This window comes from Leucopleurus acutus (genome assembly GCF_964270905.1).
Source record: "Leucopleurus acutus genome assembly, chromosome: 21".
Lineage (NCBI taxonomy): Eukaryota > Metazoa > Chordata > Mammalia > Artiodactyla > Delphinidae > Leucopleurus > Leucopleurus acutus.
In genome coordinates this window covers 9,366,999-9,380,519 of record NC_139163.1, presented here as the reverse complement: position 1 = coordinate 9,380,519, position 13,521 = coordinate 9,366,999, and the positions used below count along the sequence as shown (strand labels likewise).

General features: G+C 38.9%; 1 protein-coding gene across 1 annotated transcript in view; it reads right to left on the bottom strand.

The window, feature by feature from the left end:
• Positions 1-13,521, bottom strand: part of CSMD1 (CUB and Sushi multiple domains 1) — a gene marked incomplete at its 3' end in the record, with an annotated part of 1,744,596 nt that overhangs the window by 310,171 nt on the left and 1,420,904 nt on the right. Inside the window, exons 16-17 of the mRNA XM_082863948.1 lie at positions 8,696-8,834; positions 5,577-5,764 (exon numbers count right to left, since the gene is read on the bottom strand). Coding sequence (XP_082720074.1) covers positions 5,577-5,764; positions 8,696-8,834 — 327 coding nt within the window. The remainder of the gene's footprint in view (positions 1-5,576; positions 5,765-8,695; positions 8,835-13,521) is intronic.

Genomic DNA, 13,521 nt, shown 5'->3' with positions numbered 1-13,521 from the left:
ACACACCACACATTCACCTTCTAAGGGAGTGTTTATGAGTTTTCACAACACGCCCAGAGCTTGTACACAGCAATGCCCTGAACACAGCGGTACATAATAACAGGCTGATTGGTTTTGTAGCCTCAAGATCAATAGCAGAATTTCCTAAAAAGAAGAATCTCTGACAAAGAAATGAATTGGTATCCAGGGTCCTGAAAAACCAGCCAACTAAATTATTCCATTTCATCAAATGACGTCCTGTGATCACTAGACGGTACAGTCGCTGCACTGCAGTGAATAACAATAAAAGAAATTACTATTTTAGACAATGTGCGAATGCTGTACTAATTAGTGTCCATAATGAAATTCATAAATTGTAAGGAAATACAAAATGTGTAGGGAAAATAGAGAAACATATCAGAGGAAACCAAAGCGTACAAATTTAAATTTAGAATTCTTTACATGTAAAACTGAACTAATAAATAAGTAAAATCATTAAAGTCATAACCGCTTGTTCATACCAACTACACGCCATTATTTATTCATTCATTTATTTTTACAATATAATGGGTGCAAATATTGAGTTTGGAAACAAGCAGATACTGTGATCCTTGGCCCTCCCATTTATTAGACAGGAAAGTCCCCGTGGGGATGACTCCTGAGTGTGGACTTGCCATAGACTGGACTACTAGTTCACTTGGAACCTGTCATGTACAGGAATTCCAAAACAAGACGATGCTGGGGAAGAATGAGTGAAACAGCAAAGGAGGTGATGTGACTCAGGGGATGGGAACTTTAAATAAACTTACATCCAGGGGTGAGGACAGGCGGACAGGTTGCTCTGAAGGAAAAGTAAACAATGCGTTCCGGACTTTCGCTCAGAGCGTGTTTGCCCTTCTGGTCTCCAGCCCAGACAACACAAAGGAACATTTGGGTCAGTGGATCCTACTGGAGCTGTGAATATATTTACACTCTGTACCAACTGTTTCTTTCTTGAAACTTAACGCAGCTCTGAATTTTTTGACATACACGATATAAATATACTTCCTTTCATTTGGCTTTTGTCAAATAAGTGACTGAACAAATTTGCTGCTCGCTGAATGAAGGAAGACGGCTGCTGTGAAACTGTCCATGTCAGATCACATTTACACATTTGATGTCGGTAAAGTGCCGCTCAGCTCTCTGTTTCCTCAAAGTCCGAGTCCAAGGAAGAGAATGTGTAGTCTCTGGGTATCTTTTACCTGCCACGCTTTAGTGCAGGCACTTTTCACAGCCTGCTGAAGGCTTTGAAATAGTGGTTACACTCCCTACTTTACAGATGAAGAAACTGGCTAAGAAATTAAGTAAATTTGTCAAGTTAATTATTGACTGAAATTCAAACCTAAGTCCTTGACTGTTTTCCTCTCTTCCTCTGTCTCCTGTGTGTGTATGTGCATGTGTGTGTCTGTGTGTGTGCTGTATCTAATTTGCAGTTGTATTGCATTTATTACCATTACATCTTGACCAGTCTCCCTTTCTGGTTATAAGAAAGGTCACTGAATCAAAGAAAACTAATCTACACACACACACCACAAAACACACACTGCTTATCACAAATTTTTTTAAAAATTGCACAGTATATGAATTGCATAGTAGGATATATATATTTACATTTAGTAAATCTTGCTTCTTTCTAGAAACATTATTAAAAAGCATTTCTAAGAAGTGTGCTAAAATTAAATGGAAAATCTCCATATACTTGAGATATCCATTTATTTTTCATTTTTTAGCATTTTATTTTTCAATTCCCTATACAATTATGATGATTTTAAAGTGTGGTTCAAAGCTGTCTCTACAAACAAACAGAACAAATGATTATTCTGGGGGATAATGCAATTACTATTATATGAATAAACTGTGCCACATTCCTTATAAGGAATAAAGTAATGAAAGCACAGACTGTAAATGGACATTATATTTACGAGAGCAACGATTCCTAACACTTAGTACAAGAGTAGAACTACAACCCTGGGTATGCTTTTAGGAATAAACCTTGAAAAACTGGCTCAACCCTTCTGCCCTACAGTTCAGAAAGAGCTGAAATGAATGTCGTTTACAGCGGCTCACATTATTTTATGGAACCACTACAAAAATAAGCAAAACTTGAGTAGAGTGTGGTCACCCCTGCAAGGCTCTCTGTCTGTACAGTAGATTGCCATGTGCCCATCTGGGCATGAGGTGGGGTCATTACCATTTTTTTAAAGCAAGAAAGGTTTACAGTGTCAGCCATTCTTGATGAAAGACAAAAGGGAGATGGGCTATTTTATGATTTTTAAATGGCATAAAAATTTGATGTAAACCATTCTTAGGTCATGGGCAACCCACTCTTTAAAAATGTGTCAGATGAGCAGGTGTAATTATTTTTCTAGTGTCTGCATATTGGGTTCTGAACACGTTTCCTCAAAGGGTACTAGAAATGGTCAAAATGACAAAGGGGTTGGTAAGGTGTGTCATCCCCATGTTTTTCTCCTCTCTCTCTCTCTCTCTGTCTCTCTCTGTGCTTCTCTCCTGGTCCTTTACTCTTCCATTACCTCTGTTGTCCCTCTGCACCTACCTGCAGGTCCCCTCCACCTGGAGCCCGTGCGGCAGGCAGCACCTGCCATGGCCTGCCTGGGCTGCCTCAGACACCCACTGCCACCTACACGCCACCGCCCTCAGGATCACCTTGAGGACTCACTCAAAGGTCCAGAATTCTGACGTGCTCAACTTTAATACCTGGAATTCGAGCTTAGGAATCTCCATTTCACTAGGACCCACAGGTGAAGACTAGCGCACAGCAGTGTTTGAGAAAAACTGCTCCTTCGGCAGGCTTCGTACCCAGGACGTGGGTGTGAGTTGGGCACGGGGCTCCCGTAAAGTGCCTGCCCCAGCAGCGGCAGGCACGCCCTAGGATGCCGGGCTGGCAGCCTGGGCCCTGGTCATCTGCAAAGCCCGCAGGTGCCTGTGGCAACAGCCCCGACAGCCATTGCGCTGAAGGCGAGGCCTTTCCTGGCTCTGCTTCCCATTAAAGTGCCAGGTCCTGCATCGCACTGGCTTCTGCTCACTTCCCGTTTCTCCTCGAAATCTTCACCAGAGATAAGTAAATTGAGGTGATAACAAGTCAAGCTTCAGTGTGACTTCCTTCCTGGTGATCGTTCCCCAATATCCTGTCAATGCTCTCACCCACAGACTGCATCAGGAATGTCTGGGGCCTGGGTCTTCTGGAAGGGTCACCGGGTGTCCACAAATGAGAGTGGGTGAATATCCAGAACAAGGTCCCCTCTAAGGCAGAGCTGTGGACAGTCTGATGCTGTAGGAACCTTGCCCATCTTGTCCTCTGCCCTCATCCAGAACTACAGAGCCAGCCCCAGCTTTTCCAGGAAAGAAGGAGGGAGAAGAATTCCAGGCTCCAAGGGATCAGACATTTAAGACACTCGCACAGTTATCCTCCAAACACACCAGCTGGGGGTTTGTTTTTGCCTCCTTTTACTGATGAAAAGAAGGGAAAATGGCAAAAAGCACTATCCTCTGAGGATCACTGGGTTATACCATGTCTTACTCAGACTCATGTCCATTTTCAAATATAGGATAAATAAAAAGAACCCTGAAACATAATGCAGTCAGTCTTTTCAGCTTATAATGATTATTGTTAGAATTGTCTACTCAATAAATTTATATTATATTATATTATATAATGCTGACAATCTAAATAGGAACTTGTGACTGACTCCCCCTGATTTTCCAGAAATCATGAATAAGAACAACCCACTTATATAAATGAGGCAGAGAAGCAAATGACATTAGTTTCTACTACCTACATATGGGCTTTAGAACTTGTTTCTTCAAAAGGGACTAGAAATAGGCAAAATAATCTATGGTATGCAAATAAGAGAGAGAGAACATAGAATACTCTGTTCTAGCGTTTGTTAGCACCTAAAACTATCTATTCTCTTAAGTTTCACCCAACTCTATATCCAAAGGCCAACCTATTGTATGTAGCTTTAAGAAAAATGTGCAGGATGGGGTGGAGAGAATACATCTTAGCAGATCAATGCTGAGGAGTTGTACAAATTCAGATGACTGTAATGTGTACACATCTTCACTCCAAAGAGAAGTGATAACTTAAAGGAATGTTAAGAAAGGAATGAAATACAGAAGTTTCTGCTTCTTAAAATGTACAAGTTTAAAAATATGTAACTTTGAAATAAATGATGTATATATACGAAGCATAATAACTTTGAATTAAATCTGAAATTAATCTTTAAATCATTAATAATCAATTTTCTTGTTATAAGAATACAAGTCTAATATAATTCCATTTTTAATCAAAAAGTACACATAACCTTATATGTGTATTTGCATATATATGTTTGCATATAATTATATAGATAAGCATGTAAAAAAGAGAAATATACACAACAGGTTATTAATTTTAGTTGTTGGATAGGGTTTGGGTAAGATTAACATGAGTAGCAGCGGGCAATGTGGGGAAAGGAAGGAAAGAAAAAGAAAAAAAGATGAAAAATTCAGCATGTTAGATATGGCCCCATTCATGCATTTATAAGATTATATGTATTTTTACAACAACATTAAAACTTTGTTTAGTTTATTTTAGGAAAGATTCTGAAAAAGAACAACCTTAAAAATCCTAAAAAAATAAAGGATTTATTCCTTCAGATTCCATATTGAGCTACTCTGATGCATCTTCTTTCATTCCACTCTGGAAGGGAAGAATTTTCAGTGAACGGAAGAATTACTGTTTTTTAAATTGACTAGCATTAGAAATGCATTCCCAGGCTGAACTGCACTCTACTCCATTCCAGAAGCACCCTTGCATAAATATTACTATCAAATGATATAATCCCTCGATCTCCTAATTTCAGAAGCTAAAGCTAAGAGCCAAATTTGGACGGATGGAAACAAAAATGGGAAGGAATTGGGATTGCTTTGCAAAATACACTGCATTATGATATTTTAGCAATTGTGTTTAAATATGTCTAATAATTGTTCTTAAACATTTTTAACAGTTGTTAATAATAACAACAGGTATTTGTCATTTAGTAAAAGTTCAACCGAGTTTTAAGTCCTTCTCTCTTAGTTACAGTCCCTCTGCTGACTGAAACAAGCACATGTATACTCACAAATAAGTACCACAACTGCCCTAACCATTTTTCTAACAAAATATATTGCTCAGGAGATATAATTTTAGTGACATGCCCTGTAGCTCTTTGGCCAACAGGTATATTTTCTAATAGTAGAAATTTATTATTACATCGTGCAGTAAATGAACACGTTTCACTGTTTTAATTAGTTTATTATTTTACTTTATAATAAACGAATATGTCTTCTTTTTGAGTCGTAAAGTAGAAATTCCCAAGGCTCTCTGTCCTTAATAAGAGAAAGTCTTGACGATGGCACAGTGCAGTGTGCACAGAGGCGGGAAGAACTGCTGTTTTTCACATTGACTAGCATTAGAAATGCATTCCCAGCACATCTCCTGCTACGTGACACAATGAGACCACGTGTGTGGAACTCAACCCGACAATCGGGCACAGCCCTGGCGAGGGAGGACCACTTACTCTCGTAGCGGATGAGGAAGCCCACGCTGGACCGGCTATTGTCTGTGGTGAAGAGGAGGTACATGAAGTTCCCTGTGCTGATGAGGAACTGAGGCGCCTGTGTGCCGTGGTACTCCCCGATCAGCGGGGACGAGCTGGCTGGCCCGTCTCTGACCTCCAGGGTGTCATAATTAACTTCTGTCTGGAATCTGTGGGCAAGCGTATCCAGTCAGAAGAGAGATGCAGAGCTGCATTAACATACAGACATCCTGTAATATCATTCACTTACTAAAAACCCACGTACAGCAAGGGACATAAAATAGATACAGAGACACGTACATATGTTTTGAAGACTTGAGCACGTGTAGTATTTGAGGACAGTACTTATTTCTGGGGGGAAGAGTCACCCCCCACAACCCTCCCTCTGACTCAATACTCCATCCAGTAGCATCACAGACAGAAACGGGGGTAGTGACTCAGCTCTAAAATAAAAATACTGTGAGCCAGTAGATAGAGAAGCGCCAGTTAGTGTAAGTCAATCACGGCACATTTTCAAACTGTTTTTCATGATCCCAAGTGTAACATGATTACGGATTTCTTAAAATGAGCATATTGAAGTGACATGATCTCCTAAAGGAAAAGGGTAAATCAAAATACATGACAATACTTTAAATACCTTTCCTGAAACAAAAAATTCTGTGCCTTTTCAAGCTCCATTAACTCTTGTGTGACAGTGGGAGAGCACTGGGCACATTACTGCTTCAGAAACCAAATACTACTTCAATGATCTGAAAAGGTTAGAACAGCTTCCAAAAAGTGCTTAACTTTTCTTCCAAGAAGGACTTATGCTTCCAGATCATCTGGTCTGATATTATATTTATATACAGTTGCAGTTACTTGGGTGCTCTTTGATGAAATGGAGGTACCATTCCAGGCACTGAGATAACTTTGTAAATAGGCCCATCTCGTCCTCAAAGAGCTAACCCAGTTTCCAAGTGTCTGGCGTGGCTTTCAGGCAGCAGCTCAGCTGACTGGAGCCTCTGATCCATCAGTGACTCTCAGACAGAGAATTCCAAGGTAGCCTGTGCTGTGGGTCTCCAGGGTCTGCAACGTATGCTGCTGATGGGGAGGAAGAGGAAGGGACAGAGCGGCTGTCTGAGATTCCCGGCACAGAGCAATGAAAAAAGATGCTAAAATCAAAGGGCCCTGCCCTGTTTATCATTAAATCACATACTCCTCTTAGTGCAAATGCACAATAATGATATATTCTTGCAACTAACTTAGAATGGTCCCTGACTCTCTATCTTCCGTAAAGGGGAATTCAAACAACTGGTGTAGCGTGTGGCTAGGTCAGAATACAGCCACAGGCTGGACATTTGGGGTGGGATAGGGCAGCTTTGTCTTTTACTATTAAAAATGTTCTCTAAAGATGCTATGACTTCACAGTTATCTCAGTGCACATTCAAGAAGTCTAGATAAGCATGGAATAAATCTCATTTGAAGTATCTGCACTGAAGTTTTCACATCTTTCATCTTTAGAGACAGCCAGGACTGACAGAGGGCATGCCTCAAGAGCTGGATGATTTCCAGGGTAACCTCAGAAAGAAAAATATAAATGCTTTTCATCATTTGGCAACCTAGCACACAATGTGTAACAATAACATCAGTATGGAATTTAAAATTTGTTTGTGCAAACACATCCTTTATTAGGATGTCAGCTCACAGCTCAAGGTATAAACCAATACACTATTGAAGGGTGGTGTACTATGTCCAGGGTAATAATCACTAGTGTCTGAAAATATCAGAAATGTTGGTACTTACAAATGGAATTTAGCAAATACCGCAGTTCAATAGTATCGAAAAGACAAGATTGAGAAAAATTGAGTATTTTTGTTCAGGCAACTGAAAATGGAATGCTAATAACTTCTGCCAAACCAGAATGTAAAATCACTATTTTTACTAAATGATTTAAATTTGTTGTGCTGCTGGAAATCAGGATGTGTTTCTTCTTTCCCTCTCAATACTAGAAAGTGTAAAAATTAATAAGAAATCAAACAATTTACTTAATATTTATAAAGGTTTTTTTTCCCAGTGACTAAGATTATATGCAAGAATCCATTCTCCAATATAATGAACACATAAAGCAATTTTTTCTTTTCTTCTGAGAGATTATCCTACTGGAGTTATAATTATCCTATCAGATATAATAATATCAATAATAACTTCAAATACAAATAATCACTAAGTGATAACATAATTCCTGCTAAAAACCTTTCCTGTATGGATGTTGTTATTGAGAATTAGAAAATTAGTTAAAAAATAATATAATAATGTACATCTGTCTTGAGACATTATAGTATTCTGAATACTAGAACCCCAAACTCAGTCTAGTTAAGAAGGTCATTGTTAGAGAAAGCCCAGTTTGCTCAGATATTAATTAACCTTGAAACACTAAACAAAGATGCTTCCTTGGAGTTTAAAGCATGTGGGTCCCTTCCAAAGTACTTTTGGTTCTTAATCTTCAAACTGATTGTTGAGGCAATCTGGACAATATTTGATCATGGAGAATTCAAATAGCATGCTTCTTTTTTCTTAGATTATCAAATACATTATCAAACAGCTAAGCCAAATCCCATTGCAGTGACGGAACCACTCGTAGCTAATTAACAGGTAATGAATCTGCTGTACACAGGCTGTTGCCAGCTCTGCAACCCCAAACCGCCCTTCAGTCCCCAGAGCCATCCCCAGAGTGGGAGAACTCTTTTCCTGTGCTTTCTAGAAATACGTAAGGGATCAAAAGGCTCTATTTGCAATCAAACACCAAGCAGAATTTATTCTAGCCTCAGGTCCAAAATCCAGAGGTGGACTCAAGGGCCGGTGACTGTGAGTTCTGGAAATGCTTGTCTGGGCCACCATGCCCTCAACCATGTCTGCAGAGGGGCTGTAGCTGTGGGCTTAGAAGATAAAATTCCAGAAGAACAGAATTCATCAAGCAAGCGCTATTTCCTTTTAAGTGAACTCCTTTGGGGGAACCAATGAAAAACTGTCATCTTTCTAAGATTTAAGATCCATTTAAATAAAAACATTGGGCATGCATGGGTCATCAGGTTCAAATTAAGGAAAACAAAGTTTTTTCTTACCTATCAAAAGTTATTTTGATAGAGTGCCCTGGTTTTGCTTCAATTATCCATTCACAATTTAAGGAATCTTTGTAATACCCTGGCCATCCCGGGGGCAAAATGACTCCACTTGAAGCTGTCAGATGTCCACCACATGGGGCTGAAAGATGATGCAGGGTATAAACAGGTCAAATTATGTATATGGACCATGGCAGCACCTCAGTTACTTCAGGAATTCGCTTCTGTGTTCATGGACTTAATGGTTTCTAGTATTCAAGCAAAAGTTATTCCCAAGTAAATTAACAATATTGAAAGCAGAGCACATATATTCCACACCTGGGCATTTATCATCAACCTGCAGCAAAGTTCTTCCCATCTAATAATGGTAATAATGGCACAGTCTAAGTGAGTGGTGTCTGCCAGACGACTTCCAGGAATTATCACGTTCAATCATCACAACGAAGTCACGAGGCGCGAATTCCACTAATACCCACATTTTACATGTATTCAGATGTCAACAAACGTCTATTGATACACAAACTTAAAATTACCTCACATCTAAAATTAAAATACTCTGTGGTGTGTGATTGTGGGTATGTTTTAAAATATGTGTACATGTTTATTCACTTTGGGCTGTGTTCATTTTATTAAAATAATTTGCCACATACATCTTACTAAATTGCTGGTGATTGTTAGAAAACAAAAAAATAAATAAATAAAATTCGATAAACGTGAACGAGTGTGCATCAATCCTTTTGAAGTGTTGGGTAACAGTCATCCATAATTATATAGACAAAAGGGAGTTTGAGGAAAGTATGTGCCTGGCGCTCAGTAAAAGTGAGTATGCATTTCTGTAAAATCTATAGAAAATTTAAAATAATAACATCTTTAACATGTTTCTGCCTAGCCACATACATTTTTCAGATTTTATTTATTTTTTTCTTAAAGTTCTTTGCCATCTTTGTAATCACTTTTGTGAATCTACAGATATCAAATAAAACATGAAAATGTTCCTAGTTAAAAAAATATTTTTGGAAAAATATCCTTTTATGGAAAAAATAGCAATATGCATTAAAATGCTGGAAAAATTTATAAAATTTTATACAAATTTTGATGTTAGAAAAAAACTGACACAGGAATCTATAGAAATAATTATAGTAGCTTTATTCGTAATAGAAAAAAAGAAACGAAAAAAGAAAAGTAAAAAATTTATGAAAAGAACATGACTACATATTTAGAATGTCACACATACGTTTGAAGTGATATTTTGAAATGTTGTTAAAATGATAAAATCTTTGCAATAGAATTTTTTTTTTTTTTTTTTTTTGGCGGTATGCGGGCCTCTCACTGCTGTGGCCTCTCCCGTTGCGGAGCACAGGCTCCGGACGCGCAGGCTCAGCCGCCATGGCTCACGGGCCCAGCTGCTCCGCGCCATGTGGGATCTTCCCGGACCAGGGCACAAACCCATGTCCCCTGCATCGGCAGGCGGACTCTCAACCACTGTGCCACCAGGGAAGCCCGAATATTATATTTTTTAAAGCAGGATACAAAACCGTACCTATAGTATAATCTAAATTTCACAAAAGAAAAATTTTATTCAGAGAAAACAGGAGATGGAAATTCAAAAATATCAATATGTTAACAGTGGATACGACCAAGTGATTGCTGTGTAGATCACATGTTTTTCTTGATATAGCTTCTTTTCCAAGTAAGCTGCAATAAATATGTGCTATTTCCATAGTTCAAAGTACATAATAAGAAATCAGAGCCGTTTTTATGAACGTGAGTTCCTGAAGAAAACTTTCACTACTTCATGTAATCGTAACTTTAAAAACAAGTTATTTTTACTAATTAACACTAGGGTTTTTTCCTAGCTAAGTCCTTACGTTCACATTTACATCCTATGAAATCATATATCCATTTAGATCAGTATCACATAGAATTTAATTCCTATGCTTATTGACGTGATACAGCAAATCCTTTTTAGAGTATAGCATAAGCAAAACACAGGATGTTAATTTTACTTATTTTATGTTTAACTAACTATACAAAGCTACTATATAGAAAGACATATAGCAAATACAGATTTTTCAAAAATTATGATATGTAAGACATTTATAAATCTGATTATTTCCTAAAAGTCTTATTTTCCATATAAAAACAAACATATGTTCCCTTTAGTTTAGTAAAGCTTTGTTCCTAAATTTTGAGTTGTCATATTTCCTGGAATATACCTGAATTGTCACACATTACTATTATTTTCTTAATATATTGTCTTTTACATATCACTTTATAACTGAGTGTATTAGAACTTGTATCCCTTTATCCCTTTATCCTGATGAAATAGACATGCTAATCTTTATACTGCAGATTAACCACATTGAACAGTAAAATGTTACATGATGATCTCAAGTTTGCTGTACTGGTCAACTTAGATTAGGTTATGCAATAGCAGCTATAATAAGGGAGGTGTATTTCCCACACAGTGCTTGTCTAGGTCTCTGCCCCCAATTCCTTTCTTCCACGAGCTGAGCTATGGCACCTGGACATGGGTCCTGCAGTGGCAATTACAGCCTCTGAGCCAGAAGGTGGTTATGTCACTTCCACCCGCACCTCAGACCCCTCACAAAGTTTCATCAAACCACAGGGGCCAAGAAGATAAGCCAGACTCAGTAGAGATCCAGAATATCTGGTGAACAGCACTGATGACCTTCAAATTCGCTTGGGTGATTTAAAAAAAAAAAAGTATGGGAATGAGGTCTTTAGAAGGCAGATTCTCCTTTGATGTTTTGACCATTTACTTCGGTGAGTTACCTGACACTGCATTTCTAAAATAAGTTCTTCTTTTTTTGTTGTTGTTAAATTTATTTATTATTTATTTATTTATTATTATTTTTGGCTGTGTTGGGTCTTTGTTGCTGCACGCATGCCTTCCCTAGTTGCGGCAAGCGAGGGCTACTCTTCGTTGTGGTGCGTGGGCTTCTCACTGCGGCAGCTTCTCTTGTGGAGCACGGACTCTAGGCACACGGGCTTCAGTAGTTGTGGCATGCGGGCTCAGTAGCTGTGGGTCGCTGGCTCTAGAGCACAGGCTCAGTAGTTGTGGAGAATTTTTTTTTTTTTTTTTTTTTGGCGGTATGCGGGCCTCTCACCGCAGTGGCCTCTCCCGTTGCGGAGCACAGGCTCCGGACGCGCAGGCTCAGCGGCCATGGGTCACGGGCCCAGCTGCTCCGCGGCATGTGGGATCTTCCCGGACCAGGGCTCGAACACGTGTCCCCTGCATTGGCAGGCGGATTCTTAACCACTGAGCCACCAGGGAAGCCCTAAAATAAGTCCTTCTTGAATATACATTTTGTCTATAGCTTTATTTTTAATGAAATTATCTGGCTTGGGTATATCACACTGAAACTGGCTTTATAAAATGTGATATAGGAGTTAGTGCCTCTTTTCCATTATCTGGGACAATATTCCCAATGCTAAAATTCTCTGAACTTGAAAGACAGACAACTTCCTTGTGCATGCCTCTGGTGCCTGTGTCTTTTTCAGTCTTTAATCTTCTTTCTAATTTCTTTTTATGGTACTTTGTTTATTCACATTTTGTACTTTTTATTGCATCACTTTGGGTAATTTATATTTTGCTAGGAAATCACCAATTTTCTTTGAACTTTAAAATTTGTTGCCATAGAGATGTGTTCTTGTACAGTAATTTTTCCCTCAAGATAACTTGTGTTTTTTAATGACACTGATCTATGCTGAAGCATAGAGGCAGGTTAAATGTAGAACAAATAAAAAGAGAAAAATCTTTCCCTTAGTAATTGATTTTCTAAGTACAAGTAAACTTTAACAATCTAATTCACCATTAACTAGTCCTTGTGCTAAGGGTTTGTTTTGCTGTTAACAACCCATAGCTGTGGTTTGCCTTGAAATTCATCTGAAGGTCTCTTCCAAACAGTGAGAGAACTGCCTGCTCCCATTTAATGTGGTACTTTCTCCTTTTGTCTGACTCTATGGGAACCCTCACCTGCCACCTCCCGGTGCCCTTTCTTTCCCCAACTGCATGGAGAAACCTACCTGCCCTGCAGTTTACACCTATCTGCACACAGCCCACTGCAGGTAAGCACACCAGTGGCAGCGAAAACCGTGGCAGAACAGAGACTAGACAGTATTGCTTGTTTTGAGCTTCTTTCTTGTAAAATTATTCACGCTTCAAAGTCAGAAGCGAAACGCTTGGCTGAAGCAGTATCTGCAAACATATTTATTCCTGCCCTGTTATTAGTACCATTTATCTGAGAACCCTGATTGTATTGTTTACTTATTTATAAAGGATAATAACCTAGCCATTTATTAACATTGATAAAATGTAAAATATACAGAAGCATACATTTAGAATGTGATGAAAATAAATTAAAAAAGGAAAGTCCTACTGCTGTGCTCTTGCCCTTCAATTTATCAAGGTTCCACTCCCGGGTGGTGCCCACAGTCCAGCAAATCATTTTTAACAATTTATGAAACTGTGGAAATGAGAAACATCGTTCTGTAAACTTAGCAGCATCAGCCAATGATGATTTAAAATAATGCTGATCCTTGAACTAATGAGGAATAACTTTGGAGGTAGAGCTGAGGGCAGAACAAGGAGGTGAGGCAGAGCCCCACTGCCCGTGTGGGTTAGCAAGCAGGGAAGGAGGAGGGAGGGATGAATAGGTGGAGCATAGGGGATTTTAGGGCCGTGAAAACACCCAGTGTGACACTGTAATGGTGGATACATGTCACGTACATTTGCCCAAGCCCAAAGAACGGCCAATCCCAAGAGGGAGCCCTAATGTAAACTGCGGACTCAGGGTAATGGTGAC